This window comes from Stegostoma tigrinum, chromosome 1 (assembly GCF_030684315.1).
Source record: "Stegostoma tigrinum isolate sSteTig4 chromosome 1, sSteTig4.hap1, whole genome shotgun sequence".
In the NCBI taxonomy this organism is placed as follows: domain Eukaryota; kingdom Metazoa; phylum Chordata; class Chondrichthyes; order Orectolobiformes; family Stegostomatidae; genus Stegostoma; species Stegostoma tigrinum.
In genome coordinates, this window is record NC_081354.1 from 193,213,908 (window position 1) to 193,239,099 (window position 25,192).

At 47.6% G+C, this 25,192-nt stretch overlaps 1 protein-coding gene across 8 annotated transcripts in view; it reads left to right on the top strand.

Annotated features, from left to right (window-relative positions):
* LOC125456566 (dynactin subunit 1-like) overlaps positions 1–22,180 on the top strand; it is a 216,923-nt gene extending 194,743 nt beyond the window's left edge. For all 8 annotated transcript variants that reach the window (XM_059650884.1, XM_059650863.1, XM_059650866.1 and 5 more), the window contains 5 exons: positions 11,533–11,663; positions 14,948–15,137; positions 15,712–15,809; positions 17,065–17,151; positions 20,833–22,180. In XM_059650884.1, coding sequence (XP_059506867.1) covers positions 11,533–11,663; positions 14,948–15,137; positions 15,712–15,809; positions 17,065–17,151; positions 20,833–20,970 — 644 coding nt within the window. In that variant the 3' untranslated portion in view covers positions 20,971–22,180. The remainder of the gene's footprint in view (positions 1–11,532; positions 11,664–14,947; positions 15,138–15,711; positions 15,810–17,064; positions 17,152–20,832) is intronic.
* Positions 22,181–25,192: the final 3,012 nt, after the last annotated feature.

A 25,192-nucleotide genomic window follows, 5' to 3' on the forward strand; every position in this document is an offset into this window, starting at 1 on the left:
AGGCTTGTGGCTCATATTCTACATGGAGACCCACTACCCATACCCTCCCATATCTTCTTGGCAGCAGCCCTCACATGGTACAGACAAGCAAACCTTTCCACGGCTCCCCTGTCCCACTTTCTCACCCTGGCGCCAACTGCTGCTCCCTCACATTCCCTGGCCTACTTAGCCTCCAGTCCAAAGGTGTGCAGGTTAGCTGGATTTCCCATGCTAAATCATCTGTTGATCAGGGATGTGACGGTTGAGTGTATTAGCCGTGGAAAATGCAGTGTTACAGGAATAGATTGGGACGGTGAGTCTGGATACGATACTCTTCAGTTGGTTGGTGTAGAATTGTTGGGCTGAATGGTTGATTTCCATACTCTATGATTATTTGAATATCGTCTTCCCCCTGTCCTTCTCCCTTGACCTCCCTCCCCCAACCTTCTCGCTCTCCCTTGGTCTCCTGCCCCTCGCTCTGCCTTGCTTTCTGTCTCCTTCCTTCTCCCCAACTCTATCTCGCTCTCTCTCTCCCCACCCCAGCTTCCCTCACTTTCTCTCCCTCTCCTATACCCACTCTGTCTTGTGCTCTCTCCTACCTTTCTCTCGCTCGCTGCACCTTCTCCCTCCAACCCACGATCTCCCTCAGTCTACCTCCTCCTTCGCCACACTCTCTCCATCTCCCTACCTCATCTCTTTCTTCCTCCTCTGCACTGTGCCCTGCTCTCTCTGCTTCTCCCTCCCCTGCCCTCGCCGACTCTCACTCCTTCTCCCTCTCTCTTCTCTGTTCTCTCTCCTTTCCCTACACTGTCTCCCTTGTTCTCCTGTCTGTGTCTCTTCCTCTCTCTTCTCCCCTTCCAATGCATCCTTTACGTTTTCGCTGTCCCCCTCACCAACCCCTGTTGGGTGGTTTGATATTTCCCGGTTTTAAAAGGTGTATTTCTCCGCTGGGGGAGCTACATTACTGGTGAAGGAGTATCTCACAGCTGTGCTGAGGGAGGATACATCAGAGGACTTGGGCAGCGAGGAACTCAGGAAGAGGAGAGGTGAATCATGGCGAATGGGTATGATTTAGTGGCCATTTCAGACACATTGCAGGATGGTTACATATCCAGGGGTATCAAACTATTCGGAAGGACAGACAGGAAGGTAAGGGAGGTGGTGTTGCTCAGATTTTTAAGGATGATATCAGGGCGGTAGTGAGAGATGATATTGGTTCTACTGAACAAAACATTGAATCCATTTGGGTGGAAATTCGGAATAGCAGGGAGAAGTCGTCTCTGATTGGTGTGATCTATGGGCCCCCAAATAATGACTTCGTGGTGGGGCAGGCAATAAACATAGAAATAGCTAATGCATGTAAAAGTGGTGCAGCAATTATCATGGGGGATTTTAATTAACATATCAATTGGTCAAACCAGGTTGGTCATGGCAGCCTTGAGGAGGGGTTTATAGAATGCATCTGCGATAATTTCCTCAAACAAGATATAATGGAACCTACGAGGGAGCAAGCTATCCTAGATCTAGCCCTGTGTCAGGAGACAGGAATAATCAGTGATCTCACAGTGAGGGATCCTCTCGGAAGGAGTGATTACAGTATGGTCGAATTTAAAGTACAGATGGAGCATGAGAAGGTTAAATCCAGTACCTAAGTCTCTCTTGTTTAAGCAGAGGACAATGATGGGATGAGGGAGGAGTTAGCTGACATAGAATGGGAGCAAAAACTTTATGGTGGGTCAATTGAGGAACAGTGGAGGACTTTCAAAACAATTTTTCACAGTGCTCAGCAAAGTATATTCCAGTGATAAGGAAGAACTGTAGGAAAAGAGAGCGCCAGCCGTGGATGTCTAAGGAAATAAAGGAAAGTATCGCAATGGGAAAAAAAATACAAAAAAACAAAGAGCAGTGGGAAACTAGTAGACTGGGAATTGTTAAAGGTCAACAGGAAGCCACAAAAAAAGTTACAAAGAAAAGTAAGATAGATTATGGGAATAATCTAGCTCAGAATACAAAAACAGGCAGCAAAAGTTTCTCTCAATGAATCTTCAGAGTGGTGAAGGTGAACATTGGTCCTTTAGAGGATGAGAAGGCCGATTTAATAACTGGGAATGAGGAAATAGCCGAGACATTAAACAGTTATTTCGTGTCGGTCTTCACAGTGGAAGACACAAATAACCTGCCGAAAATTAATGGCAAGAAGGTTATAGCAGGTGAGGACCGAGAAACTATCATTATCACTCAGGAGGCAGTGCTGGGCAAGCTAATGGGGCTAAAGGTAGGTAAGTCTCCTGGCCCTGATGAAACACATCCCAGCGTACTAAAAGAGGTGATGGCGGAAATAGCAAATACACTAGTAACTATTTACTGAAATTCACTGGACTCTGGGGTGGTTCCCGCAGATTGGAAAACAACCAATGTGACACCACTGTTTAAAAATGGAAGTAGAGAAAAAGCAGGTAACTATAGGCCAGTTGGTTTAACTTGGGAAGTGGGGAAAATGCTTGGATCTATCATTAAGGAAGAAATAGCAAGACATCTGGATATAAATTGTCCCATTGGGAACACCCAGCGTGGGTTCATGAAGGATAGGCCATGTTTAACTAATTTGGTGGAATTCTTTGAGGACATTACTTGCATGGTGGACAATGGGGAACCTGTGGATGTGGTGTATCTGGATTTCCAGAAGGCATTTGACAAGGTGCCCCACCAAAGGCTGCGACATAAGATAAAGTTGCACAGTATTACAGGTAATGTATTGGCATGGATAGAGGATTGGTTGACCAGTCAAAAACAAAGAGTAGGGGTAAATGTGATAATGGGAACTGCAGATGCTGGAGAATCCAAGATAATAAAATGTGAGGCTGGATGAACACAGCAGGCCAAGCAGCATCTCAGGAGCACAAAAGCTGACGTTTCGGGCCTAGGCCCTTCATCAGAGAGGGGTAAATGGGTGTTTTTCTTGTTGGCGGTCAGTGGCTAGTGGTGTGCCTCAGGGATCAGTGTTGGGACCTCAATTGTTTACAATTTACACAGATGATTTGGAGTTGGGGACTAAGTGTGATGTGTCAAAATTTGCAGATGACACGAAGGTGAGTGGTAGAGCAAAGTGTGCAGAAGGCACTGAAAGTCTGCAGAGGGATGTAGATAGTCTAAGTGAGTGAGAAAGGCCGGCAGATGGAGTACAGTGTTAATAAGTGTAAGGTCATCCATTTTGGTAGGATTGCAGGTGCAGCAGGTGATTAAAAAGGCAAATGGAATTTTGTCTGCCATTGCTTGAGGGATGGAGTTTAAAAACAGGGAGGCTGTCCTGCAGCTGTGCAGGCTCCTGATGAGATCACACCTGGCGTACTGTGTGCAGTTTTGGTCTCCTTACTTGGAAAGAGATATACCAGCAGTGGAGGGGGTGCAGAGGAGATTCACTCGGTTGATTCCAGAGTTGAGACGGTTGGATTATGAGGAGAGACTGAGTAGACTAGGATTATACTCATTGGAATTCAGAAGAATGACTGGAGAACTTATAGAAAGATATAAGATAATGCAGGGGATAGATAAAGTGGAGGCAGGGAGATTGTTTCCACTAGCAGGTGAAACTAGGACTAGAGGGTATCGCCTCAAAAGAAACGGAAGCAGATAAGGCCATAAGACATAGGAGTGGAAGTAAGGCCATTTGGCCCATCAACTCCACTCCACCATTTAAATCATGGCTGATGGGCATTTCAACTCCACTTCCCTGCACTCTCCCCGTAGCCCTTGATTCCTTGCGAGATCAAGAATTTATCGATCTCTGCCTTGAAGGCATCCAACGTCCCGGCCGCCACTGCACTCCGTGGCAATGAATTCCACAAGCCCACCACTCTCTGGCTGAAGAAATGTCGTCTCATTTCAGTTTTAAATTTACCCTCTCTAATTTTAAGGCTGTGCCCACGGGTCCTAGTCTCCCCGCCCAACGGAAACAACTGTCCCAGTGTCCACCCCGTCTAAGCCATACATTATCTTGTAAGTTTCCAATAGATCTCCCCTCAACCTTCTAAACTCTAATGAGTACAATCCCAGGATCCTCAGCTGTTCATCGTAAGTTAAACCTACCATTCCAGGGATCATCTGTGTGAATCTCCGCTGGACATGCTCCAGCGCCAGGATGTCCTTCCTGAAATGTGGGGCCCAAAATTGGATGCAGTATTCTAAATGGGGCCTGACTACAGCTTTATAAAGCATCAGAAACACATCGCTGCTTTTATATTCCAACCCTCTTAAGATAAACAACATTACATTCGCTTTCTTAATTACGGACTCTACTAACAAGTTAACCTTTAGAGAATTCTGGACCGGCACTCCCAGATTCCTTTGTACTTCTGATTTGCGAATTTTCTCACCGTTTAGAAAATAGTCCATGCTTGTATTCTTTTTTCCAAAGTGCAAAACCTCACATTTACTCACGTTGAAAATCATCAGCCATTTCCTGTGCCACTCTCCTAAACTGTCTAAATCTTTCTGCAGCTTCCGCACCTCCTCAGTACTACCTGCCTGTCCACCTATCTTCATATCAACGGCAAACTTCGCCAGAATGCCCCCAGTCCTTCCATCCAGATCATTAATATATAAGGTGAACAGCTGCGGCCCCAACACTGAACCCTGCGGGGCACCACTCGTCACCAGTTGCCATTCTGAAAAAGAGCCTTTTATCCCAACTCTCTGCCTTCTTTCAGACAGCCAATCCTCAATCCAAGCCAGTAGCTCACCTCAAACGCCATGGGCCCTCACCTTGCTCAACAGCCTTTCGTGAGGCACCGTATCAAAGGCCTTTTGGAAGTCTAGATAGATAACATCTACTGGGTTTCCCTGGTCTAACATACTTGTTACTTCTTCAAAGAATTCTAACAGGTTTGTCAGGCACGACCTCCCCTTACTAAAACCATGCTGACTTGTTCTAATCTGACCCTGCACTTCCAGGAATTAAGAAATCTCATCCTTGACAATGGATTCTAGAATTTTACCAACTACCGAGGTTAGGCTAATCGGCCTATAATTTTCCATCTTTTGTCTTGATCCTTTCTTAAACAAGGGGGTTACAACAGCAATTTTCCAATCATCTAGGACTTTCCCTGACTCCAGTGACTTTTGAAAGATCACAACCAAAGCCTCCGCTATTTCCTCAGCCACTTCCCTCAGAACTCTAGGATGTAGCCCATTGGGGCCGGGAGGTTTATCAATTTTTAGACCTTTTAGCTTTTCTAGCACTTTCTCTTTTGTAATGCCTACCGTACTCAACTCTGCCCCCTCGGTCTCCTTAATTGTTGGGATACTACTCATGTCTTCCACTGTGAAAACTGACACAAAGTACTTATTAACTTCTTCAGCTATTTACTTATCTCCTATCACTAGCTTTCCAGCATCAATTTGGAGCAGCCCACTGTCTAATTTTGGCTCTCGTTTGTTTCTTATATATTGAAAGAAACTTTTACTATAATTTCTAATATTACTAGCTAGCCTCCCTTCATATTTGACCGTCTCTTCCACAGGGATCTGTGCAGGGATTTCTGCTGTTTGTGGTCTATATAAACGGTTTGTAGGAAAACGTTAGCTGGTCTAATTAGTAAATTTGTGGATAATACAAAGATTGATGGAATTGCAGTTAGTGAGGAGAATTGTCAGAGGATGCAGCGGGATATGGATCAGCTGGGGCGTGGGCAGAGAAATGGCCGACAGTGTTTAATCTGGACTAACACGAGGTGGTGCATTTTGGAAGATGAGGTACAGGTGGAAATTATACAGTGAATGGCAGAACCCTTAGGAGTATTGATAAGCAGAGGGATCTGGGTTGGAAGGGGCATTGAGTATAAGGATAGGCAAGTTACGCTGCAGCTTTACAGAACTTTAGTTCGGCTACACTCGGAATATTGTGTCCAGTTCTGGTCACCACACTACCGGAAGGATATGGATGCTTTGGAGAGGGTACAGAACAGGTTTACCAGGATGCTACCTGGTATGGGAGAATTTAGCTGTGAAGAAAGGCTGGATAGTCTGGGTCTGTTTTCACTGGAACACAGGAAGTTGAGGGTCAACCTGATAGAAGTTTATAAGATTGTGAATGGCCTGGCGAGGGTGGAAAGTATGAGGCTTTTTCCCAGGGTGGAGGGGGCAATTACTAGGGGATACAGGTTCAAGTGCTGGCGATGTGTATAATAGAGATGTGTGAGGCAAGTTTTTCACACAAAGGGTGCTGAGTGCCTGGAATGTGCTCCCAGAGAAAGTGGTGGAAGCAGACCCAGTAACAGCATTCAGGAAGCACCTGGACGAATACATGAATAGGAAGGGAACAGAGATACGGATCCTGTAAGTGAAGGCAGTTTTAGTATGGAAGGGCAAAATGTGATGGTGCAGGCTTGGAGGGCCGAAGGGCCTGTTCCTGTACTTTGCCCACTACACCACCAACTTTGGTGTCATCTGCAAACTTATTAACCATACCTCCCATATTCACATCCAAATCATTTGTATGCATGACAAAAAGCAGTGGACCCAGTACCAAACCCTGTGGCAGACTGCTGGCCATAGGTCTCCAGTCTGAAACACAACACCCCCCCACCACCGTCTGTCTTCTATCCTGGGGCCAATTTTGCATCCAGATGGCTAGCTCTGCCTGAATTCCGTGTGAGCTAACCTTACTAACCAGTCTACCATGAGGAACCTTGTCAAATACCTCACTTAAATCCATAACCTCTGTTGTTCGTCATGTATATTAATGATTGAGATGAAAATGTAGCTTGTCTGATAATTAAGTTTGTAAATGACATGATTATTAGTGAAGTTGTGGATTGTGATAGCAGGGGAAAAGTTTCACAAGGTTGGAGAAATGGCAGATGGAATTTAAGGTGGAAATGTGGAAGGTGATGCATTCTGGAAGATGAAATGTAGGAGGAAAGTCAACAGTAAATGGGTGCAGATGTGTGAGGGAAGGTTTTTATACAGAGGGCAGTGGAATGTGCCTGGAATGCACACCCAGGGGAGGTGGTCGAAGCAGATGCGAAAGCAACGTTTAAGAAACTTTTAGACAGACACATGAACAGACAGGGAATAAAGGAATGTGGGCCATGAGCTGGCTGACAGGACGGTGGGCCAAGGGGCCTGTTTCCTGTACTGGACAGTTCTACGCTCATTCAGATCAACCGCCACCCTCACTTTTCTAAACTCCAGTGAATACGAGACTAGTTTAATCAACCTGCCCTCATATGACAGTCCTGCCATTCCTCAGTATTAACCTCATGAGCCTCTGGTGCACCCTGTCTATGGTGAGTATGTCCTTTCTGAAGCAGGGAGAGCAAACTGCACATGATACTCCAGGTGCATTCTTAACAAAACCCAGTCCAGCTACAGTGAGTCATTCCTATTTGTGAACTCGGGTCCTCTTTCAGTGAAGGCCAAAAGACTGTTTTCCTTCTTGCTTGCTTGCTGCTTCTGCCTGCCTGCTTTCACTGAGTGCTACACAAGGGCACCCTTTGTATATTCACAGTTCACAGTTTATCACCATTTAAATCATACTCTGCCTGTTTTTCATGTTTTGTTTGTTTGCACCACGTTATACTATTTGCCCACATGCTCAACTTGTCTAACTCACCTTGCAACCCAACCCCACCTATGGTGTTCCCTCCGTATACTCACTCCAAGATGCTAACCCCTTTCTAAAATCCTGCCCCTTTCTTCGCTGCCCATGCACCGCAACATTTGTGTATGACATCAGGCTAAAATCTACATCAAGATATTTAGTTCTTTGAGAAGGTGACCAAACAGGTAGATGAGAGTAAACCGGTTGATGTGGTGTACATGGATTTCAGCAAGGCGTTCGATAAGGTTCCCCACAATAGGCTATTGTACAAAATGCGGAGGAATGGGATTGTGGGAGATATAGCAGTTTGGATCAGAAATTGGCTTGCTGAAAGAAGACAGAGGGTGGTAGTTGATGGGAAATGTCTATCCTGGAGACCAGTTACTAGTGGTGTACCGCAAGGGTCGGTGTTGGGTCCACTGCTGTTTGTCATTTTTATAAATGACCTGGATGAGAGCGTAGAAGGATGGGTTAGTAAATTTGCAGACAACACTAGGGTCGGTGGAGTTGTGGATAGTAGCGAAGGATGCTGTAGGTTGCAGAGAGACATAGATAAGCTGCAGAGCTGGGCTGAGAGGTGGCAAATGGAGTTTAATGCGGAAAAGTGTGAGGTGCTGCACTTTGGTAAGAGTAAGCGGAAGGCAAAGTACAGGGCTAATGGTAAGATTCTTAGTAGTGTAGATCAGCAGAGAGATCTCGGTATCCATGTACACAGATCCTTGAAAGTTGCCACCCAGGTTAAACAGGGCTGTTAAGCAGGCATACAGTGTTTTTGCTTTTATTAGTAGAGGGATCGAGTTTCGGAACCAAGAGGTTATGGTGAAGCTGTACAAAACTCTGGTGCGGCCGCACTTGGAGTATTGTGTACAGTTCTGGTCACCACATTATAAGAAGGATGTGGAAGCTTTGGAAAGGGTGCAGAGGAGATTTACTAGGATGTTGCCTGTTATGGAGGGAAGATCTTACGAGGAAAGGCAAGAAGGGGTAAGATTAAGGAACCTTGGATGACGAGAGCGGTGGAGCTTCTAGTGAAAAGGAAGAAGGTAGCTTACATAAGGTGGAGGAAGCTAGGGTCAAGTTCAGCTAGAGAGGATTACATGCAGGCAAGGAAGGAGCTCAAAAATGGTCTGAGGAGAGCCAGGAGGGGGCACGAGAAAGGCTTGGCAGAAGGAATCCGGGAAAACACAAAGGCATTTTACACTTACGTGAGGAATAAGAGAATGGTCAAAGAAAGAGTAGGGCCGATCAGGGATAGCATAGGGAACTTGTGTGTGGAGCCTGAGGAGGTAGGGGAAGCCCTAAATGAGTTTTTTGCTTCTGTCTTTACGAAAGAAACGAACTTTGTAGTGAATGAAACCTTTGAAGAGCAGGTGTGCATGCTGGAATGGATAGAGATAGACGAAGCTGATGTGCTGAAAATTTTGTCAAACATTAAGATTGACAAGTCGCCAGGCCCGGATCAGATTTGTCCTCGGCTGCTTTGGGAAGCGAGAAATGCAATTGCTTCGCCACTTGCGAAGATCTTTGCATCCTCGCTCTCCACTGGAGTCGTACCTGAGGACTGGAGAGAGGCAAATGTAATTCCTCTCTTCAAGAAAGGAAATAGGGAAATCCCCGGCAATTATAGACCGGTAAGTCTCACGTCTGTCGTCTGCAAGGTGTTAGAAAGGATTCTGAGGGATAAGATTTATGACCATCTGGAAGAGCATGGCTTGATCAAATACAGTCAACACGGCTTTGTGAGGGGTAGGTCATGCCTTACAAACCTTATCGAGTTTTTTGAGGATGTGACTAGAAAGGTTGATGAGGGTCGAGCTGTGGATGTGGTGTATATGGACTTCAGTAAGGCATTTGATAAGGTTCCCCATGGAAGGCTCATTCAGAAGGTCAGGAGGAATGGGATACAGGGGAACTTCGCTGCTTGGATACAGAATTGGCTGGCCAACAGAAGACAGCGAGTGGTAGTAGAAGGAAAATATTCTGCCTGGAAGTCAGTGGTGAGTGGGGTTCCACAGGGCTCTGTCCTTGGGCCTCTACTGTTTGTAATTTTTATTAATGACTTGGACGAGGGAATTGAAGGATGGGTCAGCAAGTTTGCAGACGACACAAAGGTCGGAGGTGTCGTTGACAGTGTAGAGGGCTGTTGTAGGCTGCAGCGGGACATTGACAGGATGCAGAGATGGGCTGAGAGGTGGCAGATGGAGTTCAACCTGGATAAATGCGAGGTGATGCATTTTGGAAGGTCGAATTTGAAAGCTGAGTACAGGATTAAGGATAGGATTCTTGGCAGCGTGGAGGAACAGAGGGATCTTGGTGTGCAGATACATAGATCCCTTAAAATGGCCACCCAAGTGGACAGGGTTGTTAAGAAAGCATATGGTGTTTTGGCTTTCATTAACAGGGGGATTGAGTTTAAGAGTCGTGAGATCTTGTTGCAGCTCTATAAAACTTTGGTTAGACCGCACTTGGAATACTGCGTCCAGTTCTGGGCGCCCTATTATAGGAAAGATGTGGATGCTTTGGAGAGGGTTCAGAGGAGGTTTACCAGGATGCTGCCTGGACTGGAGGGCTTATCTTATGAAGAGAGGTTGACTGAGCTCGGTCTCTTTTCATTGGAGAAAAGGAGGAGGAGAGGGGACCTAATTGAGGTATACAAGATAATGAGAGGCATAGATAGAGTTGATAGCCAGAGACTATTTCCCAGGGCAGAAATGGCTAGCACGAGGGGTCATAGTTTTAAGCTGGTTGGTGGAAAGTATAGAGGGGATGTCAGAGGCAGGTTCTTTACGCAGAGAGTTGTGAGAGCATGGAATGCGTTGCCAGCAGCAGTTGTGGAAGCAAGGTCATTGGGGTCATTTAAGAGACTGCTGGACATGCATATGGTCACAGAAATTTGAGGGTGCATACATGAGGATCAATGGTCGGCACAACATTGTGGGCTGAAGGGCCTGTTCTGTGCTGTACTGTTCTATGTTCTATGTTCTATGAAAGGCTGAGGGACTTGAGGCTGTTTTCATTGGAGAGAAGAAGGTTGAGAGGTGGCTTAATTGAAACATATAAAATAATCAGAGGGTTAGATAGGGTGGATAAGGAGAGCCTTTTTCCTAGGATGGTGACGGCGAGCACGAGGGGGCATAGCTTTAAATTGAGGGGTGAAAGATATAGGACAGATGTTAGAGGTAGTTTCTTTACTCAGACAGTAGTAAGGGAATGGAACGCTTTGCCTGCAACAGTAGTAGATTCGCCAACTTTAGGTACATTTAAGTCGTCATTGGATAAGCATATGGACGTACATGGAATAGTGTAGGTTAGATGGGCTTGAGATCGGTTCGATCGGTCGGCACTACATCGAGGGCCGAAGGGCCTGTACTGTGCTGTTATGTTCTATGTTCTGTTTTGCGAATGGAACTCTTCTCCTGGTTATTTATAGCAAAGCTGAGTTTTCCTCCTGGAGTATGACTGTTGTTGGCTGGAACAGCATTAATTGTCTGCCCAGAGTTACAATTGACATAAAAGCTTGTTTGTCAGATAACATCTGGTTATAAGCTATGGACAGTCATTAAGTGGATAGTCTTCACGTCATCTTGTGGAAGGGGCTGAGTGGCCACCACCTTACCCTAACACTTGTACGATTCTGAGAGGAGGGTTGCCTTGTAATTTTGTTTTCTTTAGGAGACACTTTCAGTGATAATTTATAACACGTCAGTTAACATTGCAAACTCATCAAATCATGCATGAGGCTTCAATTGTCTGATTAACACCAACTTCAAAGAAGCTTCTGGGAGGTTCCTGGTCAGTCCTGTCTTTTAATTGATGTGTTTTGATGCAATAGCTAAATTTATTGCCCTGTGTTAGAGTTATTCTTCATGACCCATTCCTTAGTGTCTCTGTCTCTTCTGTGCTGGACATTGCAGTTCCACAGCTGTTTGCTCATTCTTTGTGATGTTGTGCAGGGACAGGTGCAGCCCAGGTGGCAGGTGGCCCTGGTCCAGTTCAGATCAAGGATTCGCCTTTACTCCTGCAGCACATCGATGCTCTCCGACTCTCTGTCAAGCAACTGAAGAATGAGAACAACCAGTTAAAGGTATCGGGCAAATTTTCATCCCAGAATCGGGTGTGTGGTGCAACACTACAGCGGAGACATGTTTTATGTCTGTGGCTTTTGGTCATGATTGACTAGGCCAGTTTCCATTGGATTGGTGGGCAGCTCATGTTTCAGATTTCCAGCATCCATGGTTCTTTCAGGGGCTCTATTGTTTAGTGTTTTACTGAATTGGTCTGGGTTGGCAGAACTGACGTATGAGGAAAGATTGAGTTGGTCAGGATTGTACCCACTGGAGTTTAAAAGAATCAGGGAGGATCTCATAGAAATCTCTCAAATTCTAAGAGGTCCAGACAGTTTAGATTCTGGAAGGATATTTCTGATACTGGGGGAGTCCAGAACCAGCAAAACTCTTCACTACTATTGCCTGGATGTTGTCAGGGCCTGTAGCCTTTGCAGTATCCAGTGTCTCCAACCATTTCTGGATTTCACGTGGAGTGAATGGAATTGGCTGGAGACTGGTATCTGTGATGCTGGGGACCACTGGAGGAGGCTGAAATGGATCATTCACTCGGCACTTCTGGCCGAAGATTGCTGCGAATGCTCCAACATTATCTTTTGCACTGATGTGCTGGGCTCTTCCATCATTGAGGATGGGGACATTTGTGGACCCTCCTCCTTCAGTGAGTTGTTTAATTTTCTGACACCATTCACGCCTGGATGTGGCAGGACTGCAGAGCTTAGATCTGATCTGTTGGCTGTGGGATCGCTTAGCTCTGTCTATCACTTGCTGCTTTCACTGTTTGGCGTGCGAGTAGTCCTGTTTGGTGGCTTCACCAGGTTGATACCTCATCCTCAGATCTGCCTGGCGCTGCTCCTGGCATCCCCCCCTGCCCTCTCCATTGAACCAGGGTTGATCCCCTGGCTTGATGGTAATGGTGGAGTCAGGGATATGCCGGTCCGTGAGGTTAGAGATTGTGCTGGAGTACAGTTCTGCTGCTGTTGATGGCCCACAGCACCTCATGGATGCCCAGCCTTGAGTTGCTAGATCTGTGTGAAGTCTGTCCCATTTAGCACGGTGACAGTGCCACACAACACGATGGGGGTTGTTCTCAATGTGAAGGCAGGACTTTGTCATTGCTGTGGAGCCTGTAGAATTCCCTGCCTCAGAAAACTATTGAGGCCAAACCTTTCAAGAAAGAGCTCGCTGCAGTTCTTGGGGTTAAAGGAATCAAAGACAGTACAGAGAAAGCAGGAGCTGATCAGCGATGATCAAATAGAATGACAAGTAGGTTCAAAGAGCTGAATGGACTTCTCTTACATTCTGAGCTTGGTGTGTGCTTCTCTCCAACTCTCTACCTTTCTCTCACATTCTCACCCTCCCTTCCCACCTCAGTCCCCCCCTCCCTCTCTCTGTCTCCCTCTCTCTGTCTCCCACTCTCTGTCTCCCTCTCTCTGTCTCCCTCTCCCTCTCTCTGTCTCCCTCTCTCTGTCTCCCTCTCTCTGTCTCCCTCTCTCTGTCTCCCTCTCTCTGTCTCCCGCTCTCTGTCTCCCTCTCTCTGTCTCCCTCTCTCTGTCTCCCTCTCTCTGACTCCCTCTCTCTGTCTCCCTCTCTCTGTCTCCCTCTCTCTGTCTCCCTCTCTCTGACTCCCTCTCTCTCACTCCCTCTCTCTCACTCCCTCTCTCTGTCTCCCTCTCTCTGTCTCCCTCTCTCTGTCTCCCTCTCTCTGTCTCCCTCTCTCTGACTCCCTCTCTCTGACTCCCTCTCTCTGACTCCCTCTCTCTGTCTCCCTCTCTCTGTCTCCCTCTCTCTGTCTCCCTCTCTCTGACTCCCTCTCTCTGTCTCCCTCTCTCTGTCTCCCTCTCTCTGTCTCCCTCTCTCTGTCTCCCTCTCTCTGTCTCCCTCTCTCTGTCTCCCTCTCTCTGTCTCCCTCTCTCTGTCTCCCTCTCTCTGACTCCCTCTCTCTGTCTCTGTCTCCCTCTCTCTGTCTCCCTCTCTCTGACTCCCTCTCTCTGACTCCCTCTCTCTGTCTCCCTCTCTCTGTCTCCCTCTCTCTGTCTCCCTCTCTCTGACTCCCTCTCTCTGACTCCCTCTCTCTGTCTCCCTCTCTCTGTCTCCCTCTCTCTGACTCCCTCTCTCTGACTCCCTCTCTCTGACTCCCTCTCTCTGACTCCCTCTCTCTGACTCCCTCTCTCTGACTCCCTCTCTCTGTCTCCCTCTCTCTGTCTCCCTCTCTCTGTCTCCCTCTCTCTGACTCCCTCTCTCTGACTCCCTCTCTCTGTCTCTGTCTCCCTCTCTCTGTCTCCCTCTCTCTGACTCCCTCTCTCTGACTCCCTCTCTCTGTCTCTGTCTCCCTCTCTCTGACTCCCTCTCTCTGTCTCCCTCTCTCTGTCTCCCTCTCTCTGTCTCCCTCTCTCTGTCTCCCTCTCTCTGTCTCCCTCTCTCTGTCTCCCTCTCTCTGACTCCCTCTCTCTGACTCCCTCTCTCTGACTCCCTCTCTCTGACTCCCTCTCTCTGACTCCCTCTCTCTGTCTCTGTCTCCCTCTCTCTGACTCCCTCTCTCTGTCTCCCTCTCTCAGACTCCCTCTCTCTGTCTCCCTCTCTCTGTCTCCCTCTCTCTGTCTCCCTCTCTCTGACTCCCTCTCCCTCTCCCTCTCTCTGTCTCCCTCTCTCTGTCTCCCTCTCTCTGATTCCCTCTCTCTGTCTCCCTCTCTCTGACTCCCTCTCTCTGTCTCCCTCTCTCTGTCTCCCTCTCTCTGTCTCCCTCTCTCTGACTCCCTCTCTCTGTCTCCCTCTCTCTGTCTCCCTCTCTCTGTCTCCCTCTCTCTGTCTCCCTCTCTCTGTCTCCCTCTCTCTGACTCCCTCTCTCTGACTCCCTCTCTCTGACTCCCTCTCTCTGACTCCCTCTCTCTGACTCCCTCTCTCTGACTCCCTCTGTCTGATTCCCTCTCTCTGATTCCCTCTCTCTGTCTCCCTCTCTCTGTCTCCCTCTCTCTGTCTCCCTCTCTCTGACTCCCTCTCTCTGACTCCCTCTCTCTGTCTCCCTCTCTCTGTCTCCCTCTCTCTGTCTGAGTTCTCCCAACACTTGTCCTTCCCCCTCGTCTTCCGTCCCGCATTTCTATCCATTCTCTATAACTGCTCCCATCTCTCCCCACCCCGCTCCATATCTGTAACTCCATTGCCCTCTGTCTTTCCAGCTCTCTCTTTCCAGCTCTCTCTTTCCCTCCCTCAATGTCTGTGTCTCTGTCTGTTTCTCTGCATGTCTCTCTCAGAAACAGTCCCTCACATGTACTCTGTCTCTTCCCCCTCCCCGGGGGGGGCTCAGGCTGCCCAGATGAGAGCAGACTTATCAGCACTGCCACCAATCCATGTTCCCAAGCTGTCATTGACACCTCAGGCCCAGGAGGACGGTGCTGCAATTGGAGCTCTGAGTAGGAAGACCCACCAGTTACTGGAAAAGCTGCAGCAAATCAGTGCCCACGCCAAAGTGGTTGATATCTCGCACCGAGGCCCAGGTGAGATTCGGGTCCTGAGAACTGAACTCCCGCTGTCAGAGAGTCATTGAGGGAGGCGACACTGTCGGAGGGCAATTTCCGAGGGACAGGGCACTGTTGGAGGGCAACTTTCGAGGGACAGGGTGCGCTGTCAGAGGGTCATTGCTGAGGGAGGGCGCACTGTCGGAGGGTCATTGCTGAGGGAGGGCGCACTGTCGGAGGGTCATTACTGAAGGAGGGGGCACTGTTGGAGGGTCGTTGAGAGAGGGGGCACTGTCGGATGTTCATTGCTGAAGGAGCGGGCACAGTCAGAGGGCCATTGAGGGAGGGGGACTGTCAGAGGGTCATTGCTGAAGGAGGGGGCACTGTCGGAGGGTCATTGAAGAAGGGGACACTGTCGGAGGGTCATTGCTGAAGGAGGGGGCACTGTCGGAGGGAGGGCGCACTGTCGGAGGGTCAGTGCCAAGGGAGGGGGCACTGTTGGAGGGCTGTTCCCGAGGGAGTGCCGCGCTGTGGGAGGGTGTGTGTTCAGGGTGTGATTAATGTGGCTGTAGGCGTTATGTTTACATTGAGAGATTGTCGCTGATTGTTTCAGGCAGCACAGCCTCAGAGGTGAAGGGCAACCCCACAGCACAACTATTGGAGCACCTTGTCACACTCAGACAGCTGAGTGACAGTGTCGACCACATCAAGGTACAGCGACTGCTGGAGGGGCGAGGAGTCTGTATCCTGCTGGGGGAGGGGCGAGGAGGAAGGGAGGCTGTACCCTGTGGGTGAGGGGGAAGGGGTATGTACCCTGCTGGGGGAGTGGGGAGGGGGAAGGGGGGAGCTGTACCCCGCAGGCGAGGGGGATGGAGTATGTACCCCGCTGGGGGAGGGGGGCAGGTTTATGTACCCTGCTGGGGAGGTGGGAGGGGGAAGGGGGCCGTACCCCGCGGGTGAGGGGGAAGGAGTATGTACCCCACTGGGGGAGGGGCAAGGGGTCTGTGTCCTGCTGGGGTGGTAGAGAGAAGACTGTATACTGCCAACCATTCCCTTCACCACCTGACCGACTCTGTAAAGTCTAAAAATTTAGAAAAATTTCCATTCCCTTTCACGTCTGAAGCAATCATATCGGATTCAAGATTATCTCCAATTCTGTCTCCCGAGAAGCTGCTAGATCTACTGAGTTTCTCCAACATTGTCTGTGTTTTACACATTAAGCAGATGAACTTTCTGTCAGCTGGTGTATTATTCCATGAAAAGCACAGAAATATGTTGATTGAGACACAGATTGCTTAAACTCTCTCAGCATTCCCAGTTTTCCCATGTAGGTGATCCCACATGAACCATGACACAGTGGCTCAGTGGTTAGCACTGCAGCCTCACAGCACCAGGGACCCGGGTTCAATCCCACCCTCGGGTGACTGTCTGTGTGGAGTTTGCACATTCTCCCCATGTCTGCGTGGGTTTCCTCCAGGTGCTTCGGTTTCCTCCCACAGCCCAAAGATGTGCAGGCCAGGTGGATTGGCCATGCTAAATTGTCCATAGTGTTCAGGGGTGTGGGGGTTATAGGGGGATGGGTCTGGGCGGGACGCTCCAAAGGGCGGTGTGGACTTGTTGGTCCGAAGGGCCTGTTTCCATACTGTCAAGAATCTAATCTATTCTAATCTAATGACAGTGGATGATCCAGCTGCAGATCGATCTCCATCCGTGTGTGGTGAGCGATCCAAACGGTGCAACTGAACTGGCAACTCCCCCGTCACTGAGCCCAAAATGTGCGATATTGTCCTCACTCATCATGGAATGCTCAAATGTCCAATTTCTAGCAACCCCACATCATTTTGCCTGCAAATTGACAGAACATGCAATTCAAAATGAAACATCGGGCCCACTGTGTTGGCGCTGGTGTTGGTGGAGACTGGGATTGAAAGGAAATGCCTGACAATGCTTCTCGATCCCACTGTAGGATGAAGTGGAGCGAGTCTCAGTGAACAAAGCAAAGGCCCGAGTACACTCCGATTTTGCAACATTCCCGCATCCAGCCTTTACTAAGGTATGTGGACTGACAGCAGCGTTCTCCACACATTCACAAACTGTACCACGAATAGACCCACTAAAACATCCATCAAGACCCACCCACACCCTCTCTGTTATACACAGCCAGAATATAAATCCTCACCCACCCAGACCCTCCCTGTAATACACACCCAGTATATTAATCACCCCCACCCACACCCTCTCTGTTATACACACCCAGAATATTAATCACCCCCACCCAGACCCTCCCTGTAATACACACCCAGTATATTAATCACCCCCACCCAGACCCTCCCTGTAATACACACCCAGTATATTAATCACCCCCACCCACACCCTCTCTGTTATACACACCCAGAATATTAATCACCCCCACCCAGACTCTCCCTGTAATACACACACAGAATATTAATCACCCCCGCCCAGACCCTCCCTGTAATACATACACAGAATAATAATCATCCCCACCCAGACCCTCCCTGTAATACACACCCAGAATATTAATCACCCCCACCCAGACCCCCCCTGTAATACATACACAGAATATTAATCACCCCCACCCAGACCCTCCCTGTAATACATACACAGAATAATAATCCTCACCCACCCAGACACTCCCTGTAATACATACACGGAATATTAATCACCCCCACCCAGACTCTCCCTGTAATACACACCCAGAATATTATTCACCCCCACCCAGACCCTCCCTGTAATACATACACAGAATATTAATCCTCACCCACCCAGACCCTCCCTGTAATACACACCCAGAATATTAATCACCCCCACCCAGACCCTCCCTGTAATACACACCCAGAATATTAATCACCCCCACCCAGACTCTCCCTGTAATACACACCCAGAATATTAATCACCCCCACCCAGACACTCCCTGTAATACACACCCAGAATATTAATCACCCCCACCCAGACCCTCCCTGTCATACATACACAGAATATTAATCACCCCCACCCAGACCCTCCCTGTAATACACACCCAGAATATTAATCACCCCCACCCAGACCCTCCCTGTAATACACACCCAGAATATTAATCACACCCACCCAGACCCTCCCTGTAATACACACCCAGAATATTAATCCTCACCCACCCAGCCCCTCCCTGTAATACACACACACACAATATTAATCACCCCCACCCAGCCCCTCCCTGTAATACACACACACACAATATTAATCATCCCCACCCAGACCCTCCCTGTAATACACACCCAGAATATTAATCCTCACCCACCCAGACCCTCCCTGTAATACACACCCAGTATATTAATCACCCCCACCCAGACTCTCCCTGTAATACATACACAGAATATTAATCACCCCCACCCAGACTCTCCCTGTAATACACACCCAGAATATTAATCACCCCCACCCAGACACTCCCTGTAATACACACCCAGAATATTAATCACCCCCACCCAGACTCTCCCTGTAATACATACACAGAATAATAATCATCCCCACCCAGACCCTCCCTGTCATACACACCCAGAATATTAATCACCCCCACCCAGACCCTCCCTGTAATACACACCCAGAATATTAATCACCCCCACCCAGACCCTCCCTGTAATACATACACAGAATATTAATCACCCCCACCCAGACCCTCCCTGTAATACACACCCAGTATATTAATCACCCCCACCCAGACCCCCCCTGTAATACACACCCAGAATATTAATCACCCCCACCCAGACCCTCCCTGTAATACACACCCAGAATATTAATCATCCCCACCCAGACCCTCCCTGTAATACACACCCAGTATATTAATCACCCCCACCCAGACTCTCCCTGTAATACACACCCAGAATATTAATCACACCCACCCAGACCCTCCCTGTCATACACACCCAGAATATTAATCATCCCCACCCAGACCCTCCCTGTAATACACACCCAGTATATTAATCACCCCCACCCAGACTCTCCCTGTAATACATACACAGAATAATAATCATCCCCACCCAGACCCTCCCTGTCATACACACCCAGAATATTAATCATCCCCACCCAGACCCTCCCTGTAATACACACCCAGTATATTAATCACCCCCACCCAGACCCTCCCTGTAATACACACCCAGAATATTATTCACCCCCACCCAGACCTTCCCTGTCATACACACCCAGAATATTAATCATCCCCACCCAGACCCTCCCTGTCATACACACCCAGAATATTTATCATCCCCACCCAGACCCTGCTGTAAAATCTTCGGTTTTTTGATGTTACTTGTATCTTCGTTAGTGGAAGCGGAATTAATGCATGGCTTTAAAATGAATCTGCCATCTCCCTGCTCCCCATTAGAAAGATCCCTTTCAGACTCTGGGGCCATCCGCCCCATTCATGTTTTCCTAATGGACCCTATATTTGGACCCTTATTCTCATTCTGTTATTTCCCCCATTTTAACCCTTTCCTTTGTTTCCCTTTTTTGGAATCTAATCTGTTCTCAATCTTTCTTTTGTTGGTGATTTGTATTTCTGTTTGGATTTTACCGTGTCCCTAATTTCCCTTGTTAGCCATGATCTGACCACGTTTCCAGTTTTATTTTTATGCTGACCGGAATTAACAAGCTTTGGCATTCATCCATACATTCTCTAAATGTTTGCCCTTACTTTTTTTCTGTCATCTCCAGATAACGATCCCTAGTTTATCGTAGCCAGCTTACGCCTCATACCATCCTAGTTTCCTTTCTTTCAACTCAGGACTCAAGCCTCAGAAACAGTTATGTCACTCTTTACTGTGTTGAAGAATTCTGTGCCGTTATGGTCATTCTTCCCTAAGGGACTATACCCAATTTTTCAGTGCTTTTTATGCAATGCCCAATCAAGAATGGCTTTGTCTTTAGTTTGTTTCTTGACAGATGAATTCATAAAACTCTCCAACAACTCGTTCCTAATGGTGTTCTGTTGATGTGATTTGCTGGATGTGTTCCCCAGATTGAAGTCACCCGTAATTACTGCCTTCCCTTTATTACTTACGTCTCTGATTTCCTTTTCAAATTCCTCTCCAGTATTACTGCCACAGTTACGGAGTCCTGGTCTTTCTCAAAAACTGAAAACTGCTGGATGTTCAATTCCCATTCCTGGTCACCCTGTCTCAGCATGTCTCCGTAATGCCCACTGTTTCAGGAATACTTCGATCTATTTGCATAACTAATTTATCCATTTTATTATAAATGCTCTGCACGTTAACCTACAAGGCCTAAAGAACTGTGTTTCGCATTTTTAGTCCCACTCCCTGTGGCCTGAATCCGGTTCGTGACGTCTGCCTGTCAGGTGCTTTCTGTCTTTAAATTTGTCTCTGTTTACTGTCCCCCTGTACAGGTCCCATCCTCTTGCAATTTGAGTTTATATTCTCCGTTGCTGCACTTTATTGGATGGTGGAACAGGTGGAATGGGTTACCACTGGCCCAAATGTTTAATTTTGCAGTAAAGGTCTTGAACAAGATTAAATGGGAGAGCTTTAGAATGTGAGAATCTGATATGAATTGTGACGCTGTGGATTAATCTCCAGAGTCAGTCAGTGGGGTGAAGATTCAGGGTTGGAAAGGGACCTGAACAGAATGGGTATAATGGGGATTATTTTGTTGACCATCAGTAAATGCTGACATGAATTCAGTGGGCTGTTGTGACCTAGAGTTGATGTTTTGTTTTATGCCACAGGCCATGGAGGAGGCGAAATTGGATGCAGTTTGTGTGGGTAAAGTCAGCCTGTCATGTCCACCAGGCCAAGGGAAGATTCATCGCATTGTCCTGCTCCATGATCAACTGCATGAACTACACAGCCGCCTGATCTCCTAGGCAACTCCACCCTGTACCTCCTGCACTGCCCTCAGCACACAGATCGCTAGCACTCATCTCGCTGATTCCTGACCTTTGTCTCATCTATCAGTGTGTGTGTGTGTGTCTGTGTGTGTGTGTGTGTGTGTGTGTGTGTGTGTGTGTCTGTGTGTGTGTGTGTGTGTGTACACATATCAGGTCATGGACAAAGGTCTGTGGCTATACACTACGTGTTTGATATTAACCTCCTACAGCCTCAGTAACTTCTGCCCTGCCCATTCTGCATCTCTGATATTTTAGCCTGACTTGCAACATTAGAAAAGCCAGATGCAGCATTGCAGTCTTCCACCCAGCAACTCCTTCCCAAATACCCATTTCATTCAACCAAGGTCAGAATCTTAATCTTGGTAAACTTTAACAAATGTAACTTCTCACACATCCCTTATAAATGATGTTGAGGTTAATGTGTGATACGTTGCTGCTTGTCAGTAGCTTTGTCTCCCTTGAATCAGTGACAGTGTTTGGACTGAGAATGCCAGTCCCTGGTGTTGTTGTACACTGCATTGTGATCACTGGGGCTTTACTGCTTTCTCCAGTGAATGGTCACTGACCTTGATCAAATTCTGTGCCTGAAAAACTTGCCTACTGGTCTCAGTGGAGGTGGTGGCAAGAGGAGGATTCTGACTCAAACTGAGTGTGGACAGCAACCTACTGCTCTCTCACCCTGCCCACCCTCCTCTCTCAAAGTTCCATGTCTTATCCTGCCCATCTCTCATGCTGTCTGTCTCTGGGCCTCTTTCTCCCCCTGTGTTCATCCTTTCATGTCTCTCTTTATGTATTTCCTTATCCCCAGCCTGCCCCTATCTCCTTATCCCCAGCCTTTCCCATCTCCTTCAATGTCTCTATCTCCTTATCCCCAGCCTTTCCCATCTCCTTCAATGTCCGTCTGTATCCTCCACGTCCCCTTTTTCGCTGGGGAGCTGGTATTAGTGGAGTTAGTGATTGAAAAGCAGTGACAGGGTTGTGACCATTGTACAGGAGACTGAAGTGATGGCACTTAGCGGTGTTTGAGCTTGGCTCCAATTCCTGGGTCACAGTAGTTGAGGATAATTTACAATGAATGAGTATGTTGTATGTCCATTTAAACTAAACCATAATTAATCACTCCATATGAAATAATGTTATCAGATTAATTCTTGAATAAATGACCTGTTGCTTGAATGTTCTCTAATCGCTTGTCTCGGGATTTTGTTTCTGTTATGTTGTTGTGCAGAACATTAGTTTTGCTGAAAAACGTTGCATTTTGTTGAAGCTTTTTGCCTTGCCTCCATCAGGTCCATTTGACCAGAATGTATACAGTGAATAGTTGTCAAGTGGACTCTGCTGTTTATTTGAATGGATCCAGTCAATGAGCTGCCACCCATTGTGTTGTACGGAAACAGGTTTATTTACTTCTCATTCTGTTACCACCAATTCCTCTGCAGTGAAGAATTCTATAATTCTTCATTCATCTCAAATGAAATTCCTTCTCTCTAAACTGGGTGACCCCTTACTCTGCAATTAGACCTCTGCCCCTACAATCTTTCATGAAGGGTAAACTACCTCTCTGCAACTACCTTGTCAAGTTCTCTCCTCCAAGCGTTGTGTATGTTTCAGTAAGATCTCTTGTAAACTCCCATGAATACAGATCCAGCATTACCCAACCTCTCCTGGGTAAGTCCCTCCTTACCCAGTATAAGTCTAATGATCCTCCCATAATTTTCCCAGATAAGGGGCTCAAAACTGTTCACCATGTTCCAGCTGTGGTCTGATCAGCATTTTGTAGAGCTTTAACAAAAATCTCCTACTTTGATACTCCATTCTTATTGAAAAAATGTCCAACTGCTCCAGAAAGCGGACAAGGGTGGGGATGGAAAAACGTCTTGGGTGGTGGGGTCGGATTGTAGATGGCAGAAGTGTCGGAGGATGATGCGTTACGTCCGGAGATTGGTGGGGTGGTATGTGAGAACGAGAGGGATCCTCTTAGGGCGGTTGTGGCGGGGGTGGGGTGTGAGGGACGTGTTGCGGTAAATGCGGGAGACGCAGTCAAGGGCGTTCTCGATCACTGTGGGGGGAAAGTTGCGGTCCTTGAAGAACTTGGACATCTGGGATGTGCGGGAGTGGAATGCCTCATCCTGGGAGCAGATGCGGCGGAGGCAGAGGAATTGGGAATAGGTGATGGATATTTTGCAGGAGGGTGGGTGGGAGGACATTTTTCCATCCCCACCCCTGTCTGCTTTCCGGAGAGACCACACTCTCTGTGACTCCCTTGTCCGCTCCACACTGCCCTCCAACCCCACCACACCCAGCACCTTCCCCTGCAACCGCAGGAAATGCTACACTTGCCCCTACACCTCCTCCCTCACCCCTATCCCAGGCCCCAAAATGAGTTTCCATATTAAGCAGCGGTTCACCTGCACATCTGCCAATGTGGTATACTGCATCCATTGTACCCGGTGTGGCCTCCACTACATTGGGGAAACCAAGCGGATGCTTGGGAACCGCTTTGCAGAACACCTCCGCTCAGTTCGCAATAAACAACTGCACCTCCCAGTCGCGAACCATTTCAACTCTGCCTCCTATTCCTTAGATGACATGTCCATCATGGGCCTCCTGTAGTGCCACAATGATGCCACCCAAAGGTTGCCGGAACAGCAACTCATATTCTGCTTGGGAACCCTGCAGCCCAATGGTATCAATGTGGACTTCACCAGCTTCAAAATCTCCCTTTCCCCCACTGCATCCCAAAACCAGTCCAGCCTGTCCCCGCCTCCCTAATCTGTTCTTCCTCTCACCCATCCCTTCCTCCCACCCCAAGCCGCACCTCCATTTCCTACCTACCAACCTCATTCCCACCTCCTTGACCTGTCCCTCTTCCGTGGACTGACCTATCCCTTCCCTACCTCCCCACCTATACTCTCCTCTCCACCTATCATCTTTTCTCTCCATCTTCTGTCCACCTCCCCCTCTCCCTATTTATTTCAGAACCCTCACCCCAGCCCCCTCTCTGATGAAGGGTCTAGGCCCGAAATGTCAGCTTTTGTGCTCCTAAGATGCTGCTGGGCCTGCTGTGTTCATCCAGCTTCACACTTGGTTATCGTGGATTCTTCAGCATCTGCAGTTCCCATTATCTCAGACGTGCAAGGGCATTTCTTGAGTTGTGGTTCTCTACACAGGACTCCATTAACAAACACATAGAAACTGACCCCATATCCAGACTACTGCTGAAAAACAGAACCAGAAGGAACAAGACACACTACACCAGAAAACCATAAATTTGTAACACAGCAGAACACCAACGCTTCGATTAGAGGTTGCCCTGATGATATTCTCTGGAAAGGTAAGAAAACTCATGCACAACAGAACCACTGGCTCAGCAAGATAACAAACAACTGTGCACACAACCCAAGCTCCAAATACCCGCTCAGACTGCCAATAGTTACAGGATTCCATCGTGAAAATTACTCCAGAAAGGCACGAACTTCACACTAAAACAATTCTTTCAATACTTTGATCAGTCTGTAGCCAGACAGGCCTCTCAAAAAGGTAGAGTAGGATAATACACCAAGCATGCTGGGAAATCAAGCCAAGTATCTGTAAAGATACTGAAATAAGCTACAACTTCGGGCTGCACTGTACACAAGTGACACAGGAACAAAAACAGAAGTTGCTGGAAAAGCTCAGCAGGTCTGGCACCATCTGTGAAGGAGAAAAACCAGAAGTACCAGATGCTTAGTGTTAATTGTTAATTTGTAGCATAACTTATTATTAGTAGTAATTGTATTATAATCAATGATCATTTTTTATTAGTATTAAGAGTTGACTCAGTCCTTCATGGGATATACAGGCTAAACACACATCAAGTCCGAAAGAACCGAAGTTATTATGATTGATAGGGGATCGAAGCTTACAGGGAGAAGGCAGGACAGTTGGGTACAGAAACATATCAACCTTGATTGAATGGCAGAGTAGATTGAAGGCTGAATGGCCTCATTCTGCTCCTATATCTTGTATGTTTATAAACTTATGAAAGTATTAATTTGCCAGGGCATGGCCAGCTAGCACCCGCATGTAGAAAAATAGTTTCCCATGATGTTTTCCTCCCATATGTAAAACTCAGTAAGGCTTTCAGTTTGGGAAAATTTCTTGGGTGCTTTGGTTACTCAGCTGAGAAATTGCAAGATCTCATTGTGTGCACCATTGA